Below are 19,921 nucleotides of genomic sequence, written 5' to 3'. Positions count from 1 at the left end.
ATATGAAGTTATAAACTCTCCCCCACTGCCCCGTATGTAGTCCTCTGGGCGGGAAGCTGTACTTACTTGGTTCTGTCATTCCGACCATAGTGACGTCCCCTTGGAGTGATCGACGGCCCGCGTAGCCACTCTGTTCAGTCTGCTTCGGCAGCAGGACGCTGATGTGGGCTGTCAATCACGCCAAGAGGGCGTCACTATGGCCGGAGAGACAGGACCAATTAAGTTCAGCTCCTCCCCCAGGGGACTACTTACATGGTAGTGTGGGAGAGTTTATAACTCCATATCCTCGCCATCCCTGGGGGGCAAAAACGTCCCCCAGGGATGGTGAGGATTAAGATTTTACCATATATAATGCGTTGCTAAGGGTTTCTGATGCACTGGCATTATGACCACAGTATGAAGCTATATATACCAATATACCATACATCGCGTAATGACTATGTCCCAATTCTCCATGTTCTACTGTTTGTTCAAGAACTAGTTCACTGTAGTAATACATCACTGCTTTAATTTTTTTTAATTTTTTTTGGGATCCCTAAAGTTATAGTGGTATGTCCCAGAAAGAGATCTCTCTACGAATGACATGTAAGAAAATGAAAAGGCTTCAAAGTAAAAAAAACTTGAATTTGTGAATTCAGTTATCTTCCTTTACCAAAAGGCAAAGCATTTTTTACTTCTAGCATTGAATGGAAATTTTACGGGATGGGATAGTGTAAAAGCAACGTGGCAAAAGGAAGGCGCTATAATAATTTTACCCCATGTGACAATGCTCTTATATATACTCTTATCTTAAAGGGGCACTCCGCCCCTAGACATCTTATCCCCTATCGAAAGGAGGCTCTCATCCTAACACCTCATGACCACGGTGACGGGAGATTGTGATGTCACGACTCCACCCCCGTGTGACATCATGCCCCGCCCCCTCAATGCAAGTCTATGGGAGGGGGGCGTGACGGCTGTCATGCCCCCCTCCCATAGACTTGCATTGAGGGGCGGGTCCTGATGTCACACAGGGAGGAGTCGTGACGTCACGATCTCACGTCCCCGTGGTCGGGAGCCGAAGCCTCCAGCGTTTCCGGAAGCCGCAACAGGTGGGTGCTACAGCCGAGATCCCGGGGGTCCCCAGCGGCGGGAGCACCGCGATCTGACATCTTATCCCCTATCCTTTGGATAGAGGATAAGATGTCTAGGGGCGGAGTACCCCTTTAAGGTTTGAGTTTGAAAAATGTATAGAAAAGAAAAACAGAGACAACTAACACAGTAAAGAAAATGTTGAATTCTCTACAAATTTCTATTCTGCAGGATATTCAGCTGTAGAATATACATGAAGGGATATTACTTTTTCTCATATGCTTAGTTAGTTAATTTTTGACAGGATCGGTGTCAACGTGGACAAAGTTTCTTCACTATTGTGTTTACTCTACAGCGGACTTTGTATTATCATGTTTGAGATCAAACCGTATACTGTGCCCTCATTTTATTAAAAGCAATGCATTGCATCTGGATTATACTGGCAATGCAAAATGGCGTACAACTTCCTTTTGGTGCTATTTACTATTACTACGTTTTCACTTAAAAATGTGCCCCAGGGCTGTCACTGTCCTGTCATTCCAAACTCTATGCCTCATGTTCCATCTCCAAAAGGTCACATTCTAGCTTTACAGTCACCTTAACAATAAGGACACACGCCAGAACAACAGTGACAGCCGCAGGACCTCTTCAATGAAAAGAATACCTGCCAGCAACTGAACAGCGTAAGCGTGACATCACAGAATGGAAACAATTCAAAAATACTTTCAAGCCCCGAAGGGTGTTTTGCATTACTTCAATATTGAAAACTTAAAAAAGGGGTATCACCCTTGTAAACATTTTTTTTTTAATCAACTGGTGCCAGAAAGTTAAACAGATTTGTAAATGACTTCTATTTAAAAATCTTAATCCTTCCAGTACTTCTCAGCTGCCAAATACTACACAAAGTTCTTTTCTTTTTGAATTTCCTTTCTGTCTGACCACAGTGCTCTCTGCTGACACCTCTGTCCATTTTAGGAACTGTCCGAAGCAGGATAGGATTGCTATGGGGATTTGCTCCTACTCTGGACAGTTCCTAAAATGGACAGGGGTGTCAGAAGAGAGCCCTGTGGTCAAACAGAAAGGAAATTCAAAAAGAAAAGAACTTCCTCTGGAACATACAGCAGCCGATAAGTACTGAAAGGGTTAAGATTTTTAATAGAAGTAATTTACAAATATTTTTTACAATTGTAGTCTGTTCCCTCTTTCATAGCCAGCACTCTGCTCCACCCAGTCGGCCCAGGCATTTTTAATTAGCAGGAGACTGCATAAGGGTTTCCTCCTAGCATTCTCCCAGCCCTCTGGGAGCATTTGGTAGGTATTCACATTGGTGTGGTTGCACTGTGGCGGTCATTGTTACTGTGATGCTTTGTCTGTGGGGTAGTGTGGCCCGGAACCAGGGGCTTGGTCGGGCAGCAGTGGGGCTGCCTGGCCACTGGGTGGCTCCCCCTGTGGGCATGGTGTTGCGGTGGTGGTGGCCACCGCCCGGCGCTACACAAATGTTGAGTTAGGGACCCACTCTATACAGGTGGCCTTGACGTGGCGAGTGGGCTTGTACTTTTTGATCAAAATGTATACTAACAACCTGTTAGTGGTTGAATTTATGCTGAGAAGCAAGTAGATCAAAATACAAATTGTGGATGTGCGGCCGTGTTTCTTTTTCTATATTTTTGTTTTATAATTTACAAAATCTGTTTAACTTTCTGGCACCAGTTGATAAAAAAAATGTTTTCCAGTGGTGTACCCCTTTAAGTAAACTATAAAGCCTACTGGCCTCAGATTTATTCATCACTGATCTGTTTGATGGTCATACACCTTCAATAGCTGTTGGCGTTAAACGTTTTCGGCCAACAGCCTTCTCTCCCGATAACCCCATGTTCCAAATCAAGGGAGGGAGAGTAAGCGGCTTACAGTCAACTCTGGCAGCTGCTTATCTCTGCAAGAACAAAATGATGGAACAACTGCAAACCAACATGCTTGATGCTTTTCTGCCTAAACATCACCTGTCTGGGCCCACCGAAATCAGCAGGTTTAGCCAACCATTTTCTGATATGTATGGGGGCAAATCTACTCTAGGGCACCGCTCATATTATAGCATTTCTCTGCAGAATTTATTCAACATGGGATTCTGCTGCTCCATTACACACTTTACAACTCAACATTGGATTCCGACTAAAGATTGAACATATTCAAACCTCCGGCGCAATCTGCTGGAAAAGTCCCAGCAACGCACAGTAGTAAATGAGACAATACTTACATTAAAAGGTACTCCGCCCCTAGACATCTTATCCCCTATCCCCTTTGGATAGGGGAGAAGATGTCTGATTGCGGGGGTCCCACGATCTCGGTCACGGTCCGCTGGTGACGTCACAGCCATGCCCCCTCAATGCTCTAAACAAACGCCGGGTGCAGCAGGAAGATCGCAGGGGTCCCCAGCCTCGGGACTCCCGCGATCAGACATCTTATCCCCTATCCTTTGGATAGGGGATAAGATGTCTAGGGGCGGAGTACCCCCCTTCAAGCACAGATTGCTGGTGGGGTTGTGACCAAAAGTACATTTCACTAGTAGTAACTTAAGTATTACATCAGAGACATTTAAATAAGACGCACCCATGAAATATATATGGATGGGGTGTATCCTCCTCTTCCATGAAGCACAAATGCCCCACAAAAGGCCTATAGAAGGGGCTCATCTAATGCCATGTTCATCTTTGTTGCCCGAGGCTTGCAGTGCTATTTTTTCCAACAAAACTACTAACATCACTGAACCCTATTACAAAAAAGTCAACTTGGGCTGGTGGATGCACCTCCTGAACACCTCTAAATACTGCAAGGTGTATAAAACAATCCTAAGGTTTCTATGAATATTCGAGTCACAGTGGTAACCTCACATGTGGATACCAGATCACAGATAAGGTGCACACTTCACCTATTAATGTCAGGGGCAGGGTGACCTGCAATCCTTTTTTTTTAAATGAACTTTGATAATACAAGGCAGGTTAGGAAAGGTATCCTAAAGCTCAACCTAGAGTGGCCTCCCCAATTACATACTAAGGTTATATGGGGCAAGTGACATGTAGGACATGAAGTGTAAAGATTACAAAGATCAACAGGAATGGAGAACAGCGAAGGTCTGAGCTATGTTCCATGTACATTAGTCGTCTCCAAAGTGTGGACCTCCAGCTGCTGAAAAACTACAACTCCCAGCATGTACGGACATCCAAGGGCCACCCCTGTTTCTCAGTTGCTGCTGTCTTTCTACATCTGTTTTTTGTATATACAGTGGGGCAAAAAAGTATTTAGTCAGCCACCAATTGTGCAAGTTCTCCCACTTAAAAAGATGAGAGGCCTGTAATTTTCATCATAGGTATAACTCAACTATGAGAGACAGAATGAGAAAAAAAATCCATAAAATCACATTGTCTGATTTTTAAAGAATTTATTTGCAAATTATGGTGGAAAATAAGTATTTGGTCAATAACAAAAGTTCATCTCAATACTTTGTTATATACCCTTTGCGTGTAATGACAGAGGTCAAATGTTTTCTGTAAGTCTTCACAAGGTTTTCACACACTGTTGCTGGTATTTTGAAGAATAAAGATCAATGCATGCAGTGCCTCACGTAACCGCAAACCGAACACGTTAAGTGACCGTGAAGAAGCTTTTCATGTGCTTTACTATATGGCACGCAACGCACAGGAGCAGCAATACTTATACTTTCCATAGTGTTCTGCTGTTACAGGGAACCCATGGGTAACCTAGCCTCTCACTGATAAGGGATTAAGTAAATATGTTTTTTGCAGGACTAGTGACACTTGTATAAGTGAAGGGAATGGAGGGTCAATAGTTCAAGACTGAAGCTGTAAACCATTGGAAAAACTGCTGCCATTCAGCTAAGGCTATAAAAACTTGTAAACTCCATTGTTAGCTTAAAGGGGAACTCCGCACCTAGACATCTTATCCCCTATCCAAAGGATAGGGGATAAGATGTCAGATCGCCGGGGTCCCACTGCTGGGGACCCCCGGGATTGCCGCTGCGGCACCGCGCTATCATTACTGCACAGAGCGAGTTTGCCCTGTGCGTAATGACGGGCGATACAGGGGTTGGAGCTCTGTTACATCATGGATCTGCCCCTCGTGATGTCACGGCCAGCCCCCTCAATACAAGTCTATGGGAGGGGGCGTGGCGGTCTTCATGCCCCCTGCCATAGACTTGCATTAAGGGGGCGGGCTGTGATGTCACGAGGGGCGGAGCTATGACATTACGCTGCTTCGTCCCCTGTATCGCTCTGTATCCGTCCCCCGAACTTTCTCTGTGTAGTAATGAAAGCGCGGTGCCACAGCGGTGATCCCGGGGGTCACCAGCTGCGGGACCGCGGGGATAAGATGTCTAGGGGCGGAGTACCCCTTTAAACATGACTATGGGATTCTACTAGGGAAATCATGTTTTATAATAAATGCCCCTTACTGGATCCTCCCACTGCCCTATCTTCAGCAGCAGATCAGCACACAAACTGTTCAATACAGTAGACTGTTGGCTTCCCAGCCAGTAGTCCTGTGGTAATGACATGTATGTTGCCTTTCTTTCCTTCAAGGAATGTATAAAATACATTCGCATATTAATACAGAGGAGTCGGGGAGTCTGAGTCGGAAGTACAGAAAACTCCGGAGTCTGAGTCGGAACATTTATATACCGACTTCACAGCCCTGCTAATATTACTATAGTCTTTTTTCTTAAAGGGGTACTACCGTGCTGACAACTTATCCCCTATTTAAAGGATCGGGGATAAGTTGCCTGATCGCGCGGGGTCCCGCCGCTGGGGACCCCCGCAATCTCGCATGCAGCACCCCTCTCTCATCAGGCTCCAGAGCTAACATCCGCCCCGGGTCTGATGATGGGGTAGGTGATCGTGATGTCACAGCTCTGCCCCGTGTGACGTCACACTGAGGGGGCGTGGCGGGACGTCACTATACTCCGGCTCCGTGATAGGCAGTCATCAGACCCGGAGCGATGTTCGCTCCGGGGCCTGAAAAGAGCGGGGTGCTGCTTGCGAGATCGCGGGGGTCCCCAGCGGCAGGACCCCACGCGATCAGGCAACATATCCCCTATCCTTTAGGTACCCCTTTAATATAATGTTTCTTTTCTCTTTAATTTCTTAATAGGTTAAAACCTGACAAAAGTGCAGTATGCCACTTTTTAATCAGTGAGCCACAATTCAGGTGGAAGACCCCTGGAAGTAATTCAAAACATTTAAAGGGAACTAAGGATCAGATTTTCCCGTATATATTCAGTGACAACGGGTTATATTATATATATATATATATATATATATATATATATATATATATATATATATATATGATAAGATCTTCATCCTCACCATCCCTGGGTTACGTTCCTGCCCCCCAGGGATGGCGAGGATATGAAGTTTGTAAGTCTCCCCCAGGCAGGGAGCTATACTTACCTAGTCCGGTCCCTTGTGTTGTAATCACTCCCTCTCTGCCATCTGCTTAGAGAACAGAGTGGTGACGCGGGCTGCATTAAGTCCACCAATTTGAAATCTGCACTATAGGTCAATTTCAACAATTTTATGGGGATTTTTTTTTCAGCAATTACTTTGTTGCTTTAGTAAATGTTGCAAATGTAAACATCTGCATTAAAGGGGTTCTCCAGTGCTCCAGCATTTAGAACAGTTAGTTCAGAGCGCTCAGAGCTGGAGGCCGTGATCGAGACGTCATGGCCACGTCACCCTCGTGATGTCATGACACACCCCCTCCATGTCTATAGGTGACGGCAACATATTTGGTATCACCACATGCGTAAATGTCCGAATTATCAAAATATAAATGTTAACGATCCTGTACGGTGAACGGCGTAAACGTAAAAAATAAAAGTCCAAAAATGCTGCTTTTTTCACATTTTATTCCCAAAAAAAGTTATAAAAAATTATCTAAAAGTTTTATATAAGCAATTGTGGTATCGATAAAACGTACAGATGACTGCACAAAAAAGGAGCCCTCATAACGCCCTATATACAGAAAAATAAAAAAGTTATAGGTGGTCAAAATAGGGCGATTTTAGATTACTGATTTTGTACAAAAAGTTAGATTTTTTTTAAGCGGTACAAAAATATAAAAGTATCTAGTCATGGGTATCATTTTAATCATATTGACCCACAGAATAAAGAGCATATGTCATTTTTACTGTAAATTGTACAGTGTGAGAACCAAACCCTCCAAAATGTGCATAATTGTGGTTTTCATTAAAATTTCCTTCCTAAAAAAATTGTTTTTTGGGTTCACCGTACATTTTATGGTAAAATGAGAGGATTCATTACAAAGTACAATTGGTCACACAAAAAACAAGCCCTTATATGGGTCTGTAGATGGGAATATAAAAGAGTTACGGATTTTAGAAGGCGAGAAGGGAAAAACGAAAAACGCAAAAATAAAATTGTCCTGGTCCTTAAGGTTAAAATGGGCTTGGTCCTTAAGGGGTTAAAAACTAAAGAAGTACTCTGATTGGTTGCTATGGGCAACTGGTCAACTTTTTCTCTGCACAAGTTTTGAGAAATCTACCTCTTTGTTCGCAAATTCTTAACCTAGACAAATCTAAAGAAGCGCTGCCCTCTAGTGGCGAATCTCTGCATAGAAATCGATTTTGCTAACTGTAAGCACACGCTGAATGTGAGGAGTGTATTGTGAAGATTTATAGGCCTCTGCTTAAAGGAATGTGTTTACTCAACAAAAGGGAAGTCATCAAAATCACTTCCTACTCCAAATTCTTTTTCCACCCACAATGGACTGCAACACTTACTTTCTAACAGGAGTGTTCTCCTCATCGGCTAGAGAGACCAGAGCAGCAGAAATGTGGATGTAATCGTCCGCTACATCTGCAAAGAACAGAGGAAATGCTCATTGTATATAATGTAGTAACACAAAGGTCCATAACGGATCCCCTCCCAGTCCATGTCTAGGTCATGTTATTCGATCACTTGTAAATACAGTACAGCCGCCTGCAGATCTCATGTGTAGTAGACGGTCTACATGGAAACGGAAAAGCTTCCAACACAGTGATTCTTAACCTTGTTGGAGGTACTGAACCCCACACGTTTCATATGCGCAGTCACCGAACACCTCTTAATTTGGAAAAAGAAAATATGATTTTTTCAAATTCAAAACATAGGAGGTATATATTTAAGTATATATTTATACATAGGTGCACAAAATGAACAAAACCATTAAAGAACAAAACATGAAAACATGATTTTCACACAAAAACATAATGAATATTTACTGCAAATCAGTGTGACTTCTGCTGTTGTCTTTCAGAGACCAGTTCAGAAATGCGCGGCTTTGCCTTGGCAAGTGCCTCTCATGTCATTTTCGCAACAATGGCAGTGTTCCCCCCACATTAAGCAGACAGTGTTCCCCCCCACATTAGGCAGGCAGTGTTCCCCCACATTAGGCAGGCAGTGTTCCCCCACATTAGGCAGGCAGTGTTCCCCCCACATTAGGCACGGGCAGTGTTCCCCCCACATTAGGCACGGGCAGTGTTCCCCCCACATTAGGCACGGGCAGTGTTCCCCCCACATTAGGCAGGCAGTGTTCCCCCCACATTAGGCAGGCAGTGTTCCCCCCACATTAGGCAGGCAGTGTTCCCCCCACATTAGGCAGGCAGTGTTCCCCCACATTAGGCAGGCAGTGTTCCCCCCACATTAGGCAGGCAGTGTTCCCCCCACATTAGGCAGGCAGTGTTCCCCCCCACATTAGGCACGGGCAGTGTTCCCCCCACATTAGGCACGGGCAGTGTTCCCCCCACATTAGGCACGGGCAGTGTTCCCCCCACATTAGGCGGGCAGTGTTCCCCCCACATTAGGCGGGCAGTGTTCCCCCCACATTAGGCGGGCAGTGTTCCCCCCACATTAGGCACGGGCAGTGTTCCCCCCACATTAGGCACGGGCAGTGTTCCCCCCACATTAGGCACGGGCAGTGCTCCCCCCCACATTAGGCACGGGCAGTGTTCCCCCCACATTAGGCGGGCAGTGTTCCCACACATTAGGCACAGGCAGTGTTCCCACACATTAGGCGGGCAGTGTTCCCACACATTAGGCGGGCAGTGTTCCCCCACATTAGGCGGGCAGTGTTCCCCCCACATTAGGCGGGCAGTGTTCCCCCCACATTAGGCGGGCAGTGTTCCCCCCACATTAGGCACGGGCAGTGTTCCCCCCACATTAGGCACGGGCAGTGTTCCCCCCACATTAGGCACGGGCAGTGTTCCCCCCACATTAGGCACGGGCAGTGTTCCCCCCACATTAGGCACGGGCAGTGTTCCCCCCACATTAGGCACGGGCAGTGTTCCCCCCACATTAGGCACGGGCAGTGTTCCCCCCCACATTAGGCACGGGCAGTGTTCCCCCCACATTAGGCACGGGCAGTGTTCCCCCCACATTAGGCACGGGCAGTGTTCCCCCCACATTAGGCACGGGCAGTGTTCCCCCCACATTAGGCACGGGCAGTGTTCCCCCCCACATTAGGCACGGGCAGTGTTCCCCCCACATTAGGCACGGGCAGTGTTCCCCCCACATTAGGCACGGGCAGTGTTCCCCCCACATTAGGCACGGGCAGTGTTCCCCCCACATTAGGCACGGGCAGTGTTCCCCCCACATTAGGCACGGGCAGTGTTCCCCCCACATTAGGCACGGGCAGTGTTCCCCCCACATTAGGCACGGGCAGTGTTCCCCCCACATTAGGCACGGGCAGTGTTCCCCCCACATTAGGCACGGGCAGTGTTCCCCCCACATTAGGCACGGGCAGTGTTCCCCCCACATTAGGCACGGGCAGTGTTCCCCCCACATTAGGCACGGGCAGTGTTCCCCCCACATTAGGCACGGGCAGTGTTCCCCCCACATTAGGCGGGCAGTGTTCCCACACATTAGGCGGGCAGTGTTCCCACACATTAGGCGGGCAGTGTTCCCCCCACATTAGGCAGGCAGTGTTCCCCCCACATTAGGCACTGGCAGTGTTCCCCCCACATTAGGAACTGGCAGTGTTCCCCCCACATTAGGCACGGGCAGTGTTCCCCCCACATTAGGCAGGCAGTGTTCCCCCACATTAGGCAGGCAGTGTTCCCCCACATTAGGCCGGCAGTGTTCCCTCACATTAGGCAGGCAGTGTTCCCCCACATTAGGCAGGCAGTGCCCCCCCACATTAGGCAGGCAGTGCCCCCCCACATTAGGCAGGCAGTGCCCCCCCACATTAGGCAGGCAGTGTTCCCCTACATTAGGCAGGCAGTGTCCCCCCCCCACATTAGGTAGGCAGTGCCCCCCCCCCCCACATTAGGCAGGCAGTGTTCCCCCCCCCCACATTAGGCAGGCAGTGTTCCCCCCCCCCCCCACATTAGGCAGGCAGTGTTCCCCCCCCCCACATTAGGCAGGCAGTGTTCCCCCCCCCCACATTAGGCGGGCAGTGTTCCCTTCCCACATTAGGCGGGCAGTGTTCCCCTCCCACATTAGGCGGGCAGTGTTCCCCTCCCACATTAGGCGGGCAGTGTTCCCCTCCCACATTAGGCGGGCAGTGTTCCCCTCCCACATTAGGCGGGCAGTGTTCCCCTCCCACATTAGGCGGGCAGTGTTCCCCTCCCACATTAGGCGGGCAGTGTTCCCCTCCCACATTAGGCGGGCAGTGTTCCCCCCACATTAGGCGGGCAGTGTTCTCCCCACATTAGGCGGGCAGTGTTCCCCCCACATTAGGCGGGCAGTGTTCCCCCCACATTAGGCGGGCAGTGTTCCCACACATTAGGCACAGGCAGTGTTCCCACACATTAGGCACAGGCAGTGTTCCCACACATTAGGCACAGGCAGTGTTCCCACACATTAGGCACAGGCAGTGTTCCCCCCACATTAGGCACAGGCAGTGTTCCCCCACATTAGGCACAGGCAGTGTTCCCCCCACATTAGGCACAGGCAGTGTTCCCCCCACATTAGGCACAGGCAGTGTTCCCCCACATTAGGCACAGGCAGTGTTCCCCCCACATTAGGCACGGGCAGTGTTCCCCACACATTAGGCACAGGCAGTGTTCCCCCCACATTAGGCACAGGCAGTGTTCCCACACATTAGGCGGGCAGTGTCCCCCCACATTAGGCGGGCAGTGTCCCCCCACATTAGGCGGGCAGTGTCCCCCCCACATTAGGCGGGCAGTGTCCCCCCACATTAGGCGGGCAGTGTCCCCCCACCTTAGGCGGGCAGTGTCCCCCCACATTAGGCGGGCAGTGTCCCCCCACATTAGGCGGGCCAGTGGTCTTCAACCTGCGGACCTCCAGATGATGCAAAACTACAACTCCCAACATGCCCGGACAGCCAACGGCTGTCCGGGCATGCTGGGAGTTGTAGTATTGCAACATCTGGAGGTCCACAGGTTGAAGACCACTGGTGTAGGCAGTGTTCCCCCACAGACATACAGCCTCCAGCCATATACAGTGTAGGCCTGTGTACTGCCCACTCAGTGCTCCGACCACCGCTCCGGCTGTAGCAGTAGGTCTCGGGACCGGTGGTCGGAGCACCGAAGATGACGTGCCGCTGGTCACTTACCAAGCTAGCCAGAGCACGTCTTCCTCCTTCTCTATCCTCAGGTCCTCGGCGTCTTCGTTTCCATGGGTGCACGGGACGTCAGTGACGTTCCGGCGTGCGCTATGTCCCGGCGGCCCTGCGTTTTTAAACTTAACGTGGGGCCGCAGGGAGTTAATAGTGATGGGGGGAATTGCCCCGTCACTACAGGATGGGCAAACACCGGCTCTGCTCGGGGCCCCAAGCAATTGCTTGGTTTGCCTGTCCTGTTGTGACCTCCCCCGCCGAACCCCCGGGACTGACTCACCGGACCCCTGGGGTTCGATCGAACCCAGGTTAAGAACCACTGCTCCAACATCTGTATCCAACATTTAGAAAAGGCCAAAAAAAATAACATTTTCCGTCTGTAGTACAAAACTTTTAGCCAAGCAACTCCCATTTGGATAAACCTGACGTTCACTTTGACAAGATGGATGGACAGTATTTACAAACACAAAATTATGATCAAACCTATTGAACACTTAAAAAAAAAAATAAAAAAAAATGTTTGGTTAGTAAAGCTGTATTTAAAGACCCCAAACCTGTCATTGTTTCTGTTAACAGGACTGTGTGAGGACTTGTTTTGTTGCAGTGAGGCTTGCAGCTTTTATTGGCACCCCTTAAACCTATAAGCAACAAAGGAGGGTTTAGCGCTGTGAGTGCAGATAAAATCTTCAATACTTTATTCTAGAAGAACAGAGAGGAGTCAAAAGTGTGATGCGTTTCAAGTACGTGAAGCACATGCAGTGTATGCATAACAGTGTATGACTAAGGGCGCTCCAGATGCCTGAAACGCACCACACTTTAGCCTCTTCTGTTTTGTTTCCTGCACGTTCCTATGAAATAAAGTATTAAAGATCTTATCTGCACTTACAGTGCTGGACTCTTCTTTGTTGTTTATATAAACAGTGACCCCCCAACCTACGATGGCCCCGACATACGATCATTTCAACATATGATGGTCTCTCAGAGGATATCACATGTTGAAGGCAGCATCAACATACGATGCTTTTGTATGTCGGGGCCATCACATAAACGGCAATCCGGCAGTGCAGACTGCTTCAGCTGCCACCGGATAGCTGTTTACGGTGCCCCGTGTGGTCCGGTGACGATCACTTACCTGTCCTCGGGGCTCCGGAGTGTCCTCTTCGGGATCCCCTGCATCGTCTGCGCTCTCCATCGTCGTCATCACGTCGCTGCGCACGCTGTCCCGTCATCCAATAGGAGTGGCGTGCATAGCGACGTGATGGCGGCGACGGAGAACGCTGATGCTGCTGCCGGAGCGTCGGGGACACGGCGACAGCACTGGAAGGCGATATCCAGAGCAGCGGTGACGGTCCGGAGAGGCGGGGACAGGTGAGTATAACTTCCAATACCAGTGGTCTTCAACCTGCGGACCTCCAGATGTTGCAAAACTACAACTCCCAGCATGCTGGGTGTTGTAGTTTTGCAACATCTGGAGGTCCGCAGGTTGTAGACCACTGTCCTATACTTTACATTGCACGGATCCCTCAGCATACGATGGTTTCAACAAACGATGGTCCATTTGGAACGGATTCCCATCGTATGTTGAGAGACCACTGTACTGTGTTGTTCCAAACTATCTGTTGCACAGTGTTACACCAGGTGAGCTAAAGAAGTATATATGACTATAAGAAGTATATATGACTATGAGAAGTATATATGACTATGAGAAGTATATATGACTATGAGAAGTATATATGACTATAAGAAGTATATATGACTATAAGAAGTATATATGACTATAAGAAGTATATATGACTATAAGAAGTATATATGACTATGAGAAGTATATATGACTATAAGAAGTATATATGACTATAAGAAGTATATATGACTATAAGAAGTATATATGACTATAAGAAGTATATATGACTATGAGAAGTATATATGACTATAAGAAGTATATATGACTATAAGAAGTATATATGACTATAAGAAGTATATATGACTATAAGAAGTATATATGACTATGAGAAGTATATATGACTTTTTGATCTGATTTTTGAGAGGTTACTGACGTTCCAAACAACTTTCCTTTATTTAGTAGATTATGCGATTCCTATCATTTCTCTAAATAATTTCATTCACCAAAAATGCTCAGGAACAACAGCTCTAACTCTTGGCTACTAAGTGCCTCTATTCCCTGTAATCTGCTGTTCACTGCCTGTTAAATTAAAAAAATCTCTAGAAACTTGACAAAACAGATTACAGGAAGTGGGGCGAGGCTTAGCCGCTGCTGGTAGAAGAGGAGAGAAAGACTGTGTACCTGTAAGCTGTGTCTGTTCTGTACTGTCACTGAAAGGTAAATCACGGCTTCCTTCACAGAAGCGGTTAAGTGCTAACCCCTTCCTTGTAGTGCTGCTACTGTATGTATAAAATGCTGCCTTCTGTATCTATTTCCCCCCTCTATTTATTCTGCAGTGTTGTCTTCAGCAGCTCAGTGCTTAGTGTAACCCTTTTCTTGCTGTGCTGCTGCTCTTCTCATTTCTGCACACAAAGCTCCTTGCAAAGAAAATCAATAAGCCCTTAGCCCCCACATGCCATCTATAGAATTATGTAAATCATCAGCCCAGCACAGTGCCAATCTGTCCAGTGTGTTTTCACCAGAACCTTGAGGCCTTGATACTGGAGGAACATATTGATATAGTTGGGGTCACTGAGACATGGCTGGACTCCTCGCATGACTGGGCCGTTAATCTGCAGGGGTTTACATTGTTTCGCAAGGATAGAATGAACAGAAAAGGTGGTGGAGTCTGTCTGTATGTAAGAAGTGGTATGAAAGTCAGTGTGAACGATGCCATAGTGTGTGATGATTCTGAGGATGTGGAATCACTGTGGGTAGAATTACAAAAGGAGGGAAATACTGAAAAAATAATATTTGGGGTAATCTACAGACCCCCTAATATCACTGAAGAGATAGAAGGTCGGCTTCATAAACAAATAGAGAGGGCCGCCCGGGCAGGTACAGTGGTAGTAATGGGAGATTTTAACTATCCAGATATAGATTGGGGTCCGGGGTTGGCTAAAATTACAAAGGGGCGACAATTCCTAAATTTATTGCAGGATAATTTTATGGGCCAGTTTGTGGAGGACCCAACAAGAAGTGATGCCTTGTTGGATCTGATCATTTCCAACAACGCAGAGCTGGTTGGTAATGTAACTGTGCGGGAAAACCTTGGTAATAGCGACCACAATATAGTTACTTTTGACTTAAAATGTAGAAAACAAAGACAGGCGGGGAAGGCAAAAACATATAACTTTAAAAAGGCAAATTTCCCTGGGCTGAGGGCTGCACTACAGGACATAGACTGGGGGGAGGTGTTCTCAAATACTGATACAGAAGGTAAATGGGACATCTTTAAATCAACTCTAAATAACTATACAGCTAAATATATACCAAAGGGGAACAAATATAAACGATTAAAACTAAATCCTACATGGCTGACACATGATGTTAAAAGAGCAATAAACAACAAAAAAATTGCGTTCAAAAAATACAAATCTGATGGGTCAGCTATAACATTTAAACAGTACAAAGAGCTTAATAAAATCTGTAAAAATGTAATAAAAACAGCAAAAATTCAAAATGAGAGACAGGTGGCCAAAGAAAGCAAAACTAATCCTAAATATTTTTTTAGATATATAAATGCAAAAAAACCAAGGACAGAGCATGTAGGACCCCTTAATAATGATAATGGGGAGGTTGTCACGGGCGATCAAGAGAAGGCGGAGCTACTGAATGGGTTCTTTAGTTCTGTATACACTATGGAAGAAGGAGCTGACATTGGCCAGGTCGGTGCTGGTAACACATCATGTAATGTACTGAACTGGCTTAATGTAGAGATGGTACAAGGTAAGTTAAGTAAAGTAAATGTAAGCAAATCCCCAGGACCGGATGGACTACACCCAAGAGTTCTTAGAGAGGTAAGTTCAGTAATATCTGTACCCTTGTTCATGATATTTAGAGATTCTCTGGTGTCTGGTATTGTGCCAAGGGACTGGCGCAAGGCGAATGTGGTGCCAATCTTCAAAAAAGGGCTCTAGGTCTTCACCAGGAAACTATAGACCGGTAAGTCTAACGTGCATTGTGGGTAAATTGTTTGAAGGACTTATAAGGGATTACATACAGGAATACATAGGGGATAATAGTATTATAAGTCATAGCCAGCATGGGTTTACTAAGGATAGAAGTTGTCAAACCAATCTAATTTGCTTTTATGAAGAGGTGAGTAGAAGCCTTGACAGAGGAATGGCTGTGGATATAGTGTTTCTGGATTTTGCCAAAGCGTTTGATACTGTCCCTCATAGACGTCTGACAGGTAAGTTAAGGTCCTTGGGCTTGGAAACTTTAGTTTGTAACTGGATTGAACACTGGCTCATGGATCGTACCCAGAGAGTGGTGGTCAATGATTCGTACTCTGATTGGTCCCCGGTTATTAGTGGTGTACCCCAAGGTTCAGTACTGGGCCCGCTGTTGTTTAATTTATTTATCAATGATATAGAGGATGGTATTAACAGCTCTGTTTCTATCTTTGCAGATGACACCAAGCTTTGTAGCACGGTACAGTCTATAGAGGATGTGCATAAGTTACAAGATGACTTGGATAGACTAAGTGTCTGGGCATCCACTTGGCAAATGAGGTTCAATGTGGATAAATGTAAAGTTATGCATCTGGGTACTAATAACCTGCATGCGTCGTATGTCTTAGGGGGGATTAAACTGGCAGAGTCACTGGTAGAGAAGGATCTGGGTGTACTTGTAGATCACAGACTACAGAATAGCATGCAATGTCAGGCTGCTGCTTCCAAAGCCGGCAGGATATTGTCATGTATCAAAAGAGGCATGGACTCAAGGGACAGGGACATAATACTCCCCCTTTATAAAGCATTGGTACGGCCTCACCTGGAATATGCTGTTCAGTTTTGGTCACCTGTCCATAAAAGGGACACTGCGGAGTTGGAAAGGGTGCAGAGTTGCGCGACTAAACTAATATGGGGCATGGAACATCTTAGCTATGAGGAGCGATTAAAGGAGTTACAATTGTTTAGTCTTGAGAAGAGACGTTTAAGGGGGGATATGATAAACGTATATAAGTATATTAATGGCCCATACAAAAAATATGGAGAAAAACTGTTCCAGGTTAAACCCCCCCAAAGGACGAGGGGGCACTCCCTCCGTCTGGAGAAAAAAAAGTTTAGTCTCAAGGGGCGACACGCCTTCTTTACCGTGAGGACTGTGAATTTATGGAACGGTCTACCTCAGGAACTGGTCACAGCAGGAACAATTAACAGCTTTAAAACAGGATTAGATACATTCCTGGAACAAAATAAGATTAATGCTTATGAAGAAATATAAAATCTCATCCCTTCCCCAATATCGCGCCACACCCCTACCCCTTAATTCCCTGGTTGAACTTGATGGACATATGTCTTTTTTCGACCGTACTAACTATGTAACTATGTAACTATGTAACCACGTCATGGCATAGCATAAAATATAGTTATGTGTGTACTACTATTAAACCGCTCAGCTCTGCCCCCTTATAATAAGAAAATAAAAATAACTGTGCACCATGGAGAGGACTCTACGTGGCTCAATAACAGCAGTAAGAGCTGAAAAAGAACCTTGTCACTAGAGATGAGCGAACTTACAGTAAATTCGATTCGTCACGAACTTCTCGGCTCGGCAGTTGATTACTTTTCCTGCATAAATTAGTTCAGCTTTCAGGTGCTCCGGTGGGCTGTAAAAGGTGGATACAGTCCTAGGAGACTCTTTCCTAGGACTGTATCCACCTTTTCCAGCCCACCGGAAAGCTGAACTAATTTATGCAGGAAAAGACATCAACTGCCGAGCCGAGAAGTTCGTGACGAATCGAATTTACTGCAAGTTTGCTCATCTCTACTTGTCACCACTCTGAAAGCTAAACCTAACAAAATTAGATTATAGATCAGATTGTTTTAAAAGGAGAAATGCGAGTAAGGTAAGGAGGCGGCCAGAACCCCTTACCTATCACCGGCTGAGGCGGGACATCGCTGCGGCGGGCGATACGGTGACTGCAGTGTGATAGCAGGGAAGTAGGGAGCTGAGCAGTGCAGGAGAAACAGGATGCCGATACCGGCGCAACGAGGGAACGTAGGAAGGTGAGTGTTTGTTTTTTTAGATTAGTTATGTGCAGTTTATTATGTGAAAAAAATATAAACAAACCAGGGACACGTTTTTCTTTATTTTACATTATTTCTCAATTTTTTTATCTATTTGACTAGTTTTGCTTTTAGAACCATTAAAAAGGGACTTGAATATGAGATTACTTGCATAATACACTGCAATACTTCAATATTGCAGTGTACTCGTGTCTGTCAACAAAACGCTGACAGGGATCCTATGCGATAAGATGTGGATATTATGCTCCTGGTTGCCATGGCCAGCCAACAGTTCAGTTAGGTCTGTAGCGCTTTCCCCTTTAAAGGGGTACTCCGGTGAAAAACTTTTTTTTTTTTTTTTAAATCAACTGGTGCCAGAAAGTTAAACAGATTTGTAAGAAATTCTTTTCTTTTTGAGAAACAGAGCTGTCTGCTGACATCATGACCACAGTGCTCTCTGCTGACATCATGACCACAGTGCTCTCTGCTGACATCATGACCACAGTGCTCTCTGCTGACATCATGACCACAGTGCTCTCTGCTGACATCATGACCACAGTGCTCTCTGCTGACATCATGACCACAGTGCTCTCTGCTGACATCATGACCACAGTGCTCTCTGCTGACATCATGACCACAGTGCTCTCTGCTGACATCATGACCACAGTGCTCTCTGCTGACATCATGACCACAGTGCTCTCTGCTGACATCATGACCACAGTGCTCTCTGCTGACATCATGACCACAGTGCTCTCTGCTGACATCATGACCACAGTGCTTTCTGCTGACATCTCTGTACATTTTAGGAAATGTCCAGAACAGAATATGTTTGCTATGGGGATTTCCTTTTACTCTGGACAGTTCCTGAAATGGACAGAGATGTCAGCAGAGAGCACTGTGCTCATGATGTCAGCAGAGAGCTCTGTGTTTCAAACGGAAAAGAATTTCCACTTCAGCAGCTAATAAGTACTGGAAGGATTAAGATTTTTTAATAGAAGTCATTTACAAATCTGTTTAACTTTCTGGCACCAGTTGATTTAAAAATAATAATAATAATAAATAATAATAAATAATAATAATAATAATAATAATGTATAAAGTTTTTCACCAGAGTACTCCTTTAACTGCAGTGTAGGGATTCCATAATGTGTGCCAGCATAGTAACCTACTTATCTGCTAAACACCCACCTGCCCCCACCTCCCCTAACCAACCTGTACCATTGTAGATACAGTGGTCCCTCAAGTTACAATATTAATTGGTTCCAGGACGACCATTGTATGTTGAATCCATTGTATGTTGAGACCATAACTCTATGGAAACCTGGTAATTGGTTCTGAAGCCACCAAAATGTCATCCAAAAATAGGAAAAAAGTGAGGAGTAAAGAAAAATAAGTAGATAACTAATATAGATAAAGCAAATCCTTATATATAAAAGTAAGAAAGATCTGCTGGGAGCTGTAAATCACTGTCTAGGTCAGTGTTTCCCAACAAGGGTGCCTCCAGCTGTTGCAAAACTACAACTCCCAGCATGCCCGGACAGCCAAAGGCTGTCCGGGCATGCTGGGAATTGTAGTTTTGAAACAGCTGGAGGCACCCTCTTTGGGAAACAATGGTTTATGTAGAGGACAGGAGCTTCTTCAGGGTCCTATACAGAACACGCAATGTCCTAAAAAAAAAAGTAAAATGGAGCCGCCCTCATCTGGTGTCCAAAGGAGCAGGTAACCCTGGTACAGGTAAAGAGTACAGAACCTGTAATACCTCCCTGTACTGTAGGGGACGCTCCCAGACACCAGTGAGTGTATGCTCTTCAGTAACACAGGGGTTTTACCAGTGAATACCCATTCTGATTGGTCTGTTCTTCCAGCCATTGACATGTTTCGCAGATTCCATAGCATTGTATGTTGAGTCTGGTTTCAAGTTACAATGGTCCAGAAAAGACCATTGTATGTTGAAACTATTGTATGTTGAGGCCATTGTAAGTTGAGGGATCACTTTATATTGCTGACAACATCTTTTCAGTACATAACACAATTTATAAATTTAAAATCAGAGAGAAAAAGAAAAAACGGATCCATGAGCTAT

General features: G+C 45.9%; 1 protein-coding gene across 1 annotated transcript in view; it reads right to left on the bottom strand.

Moving 5' to 3' along the window:
* The window catches only part of SNX5 (sorting nexin 5), a 99,597-nt gene that overhangs the window by 18,348 nt on the left and 61,328 nt on the right, over positions 1 to 19,921 (bottom strand). The window contains exon 8 of the mRNA XM_056567605.1: positions 7,886 to 7,961. Within this exon, the coding sequence (XP_056423580.1) occupies positions 7,886 to 7,961 (76 nt within the window). The remainder of the gene's footprint in view (positions 1 to 7,885; positions 7,962 to 19,921) is intronic.

This window comes from Hyla sarda, chromosome 3, assembly GCF_029499605.1.
Source record: "Hyla sarda isolate aHylSar1 chromosome 3, aHylSar1.hap1, whole genome shotgun sequence".
In the NCBI taxonomy this organism is placed as follows: domain Eukaryota; kingdom Metazoa; phylum Chordata; class Amphibia; order Anura; family Hylidae; genus Hyla; species Hyla sarda.
The sequence above is the reverse complement of the archived record's forward strand: the minus strand, read 5'-3'. Positions and strand labels throughout refer to the sequence as shown.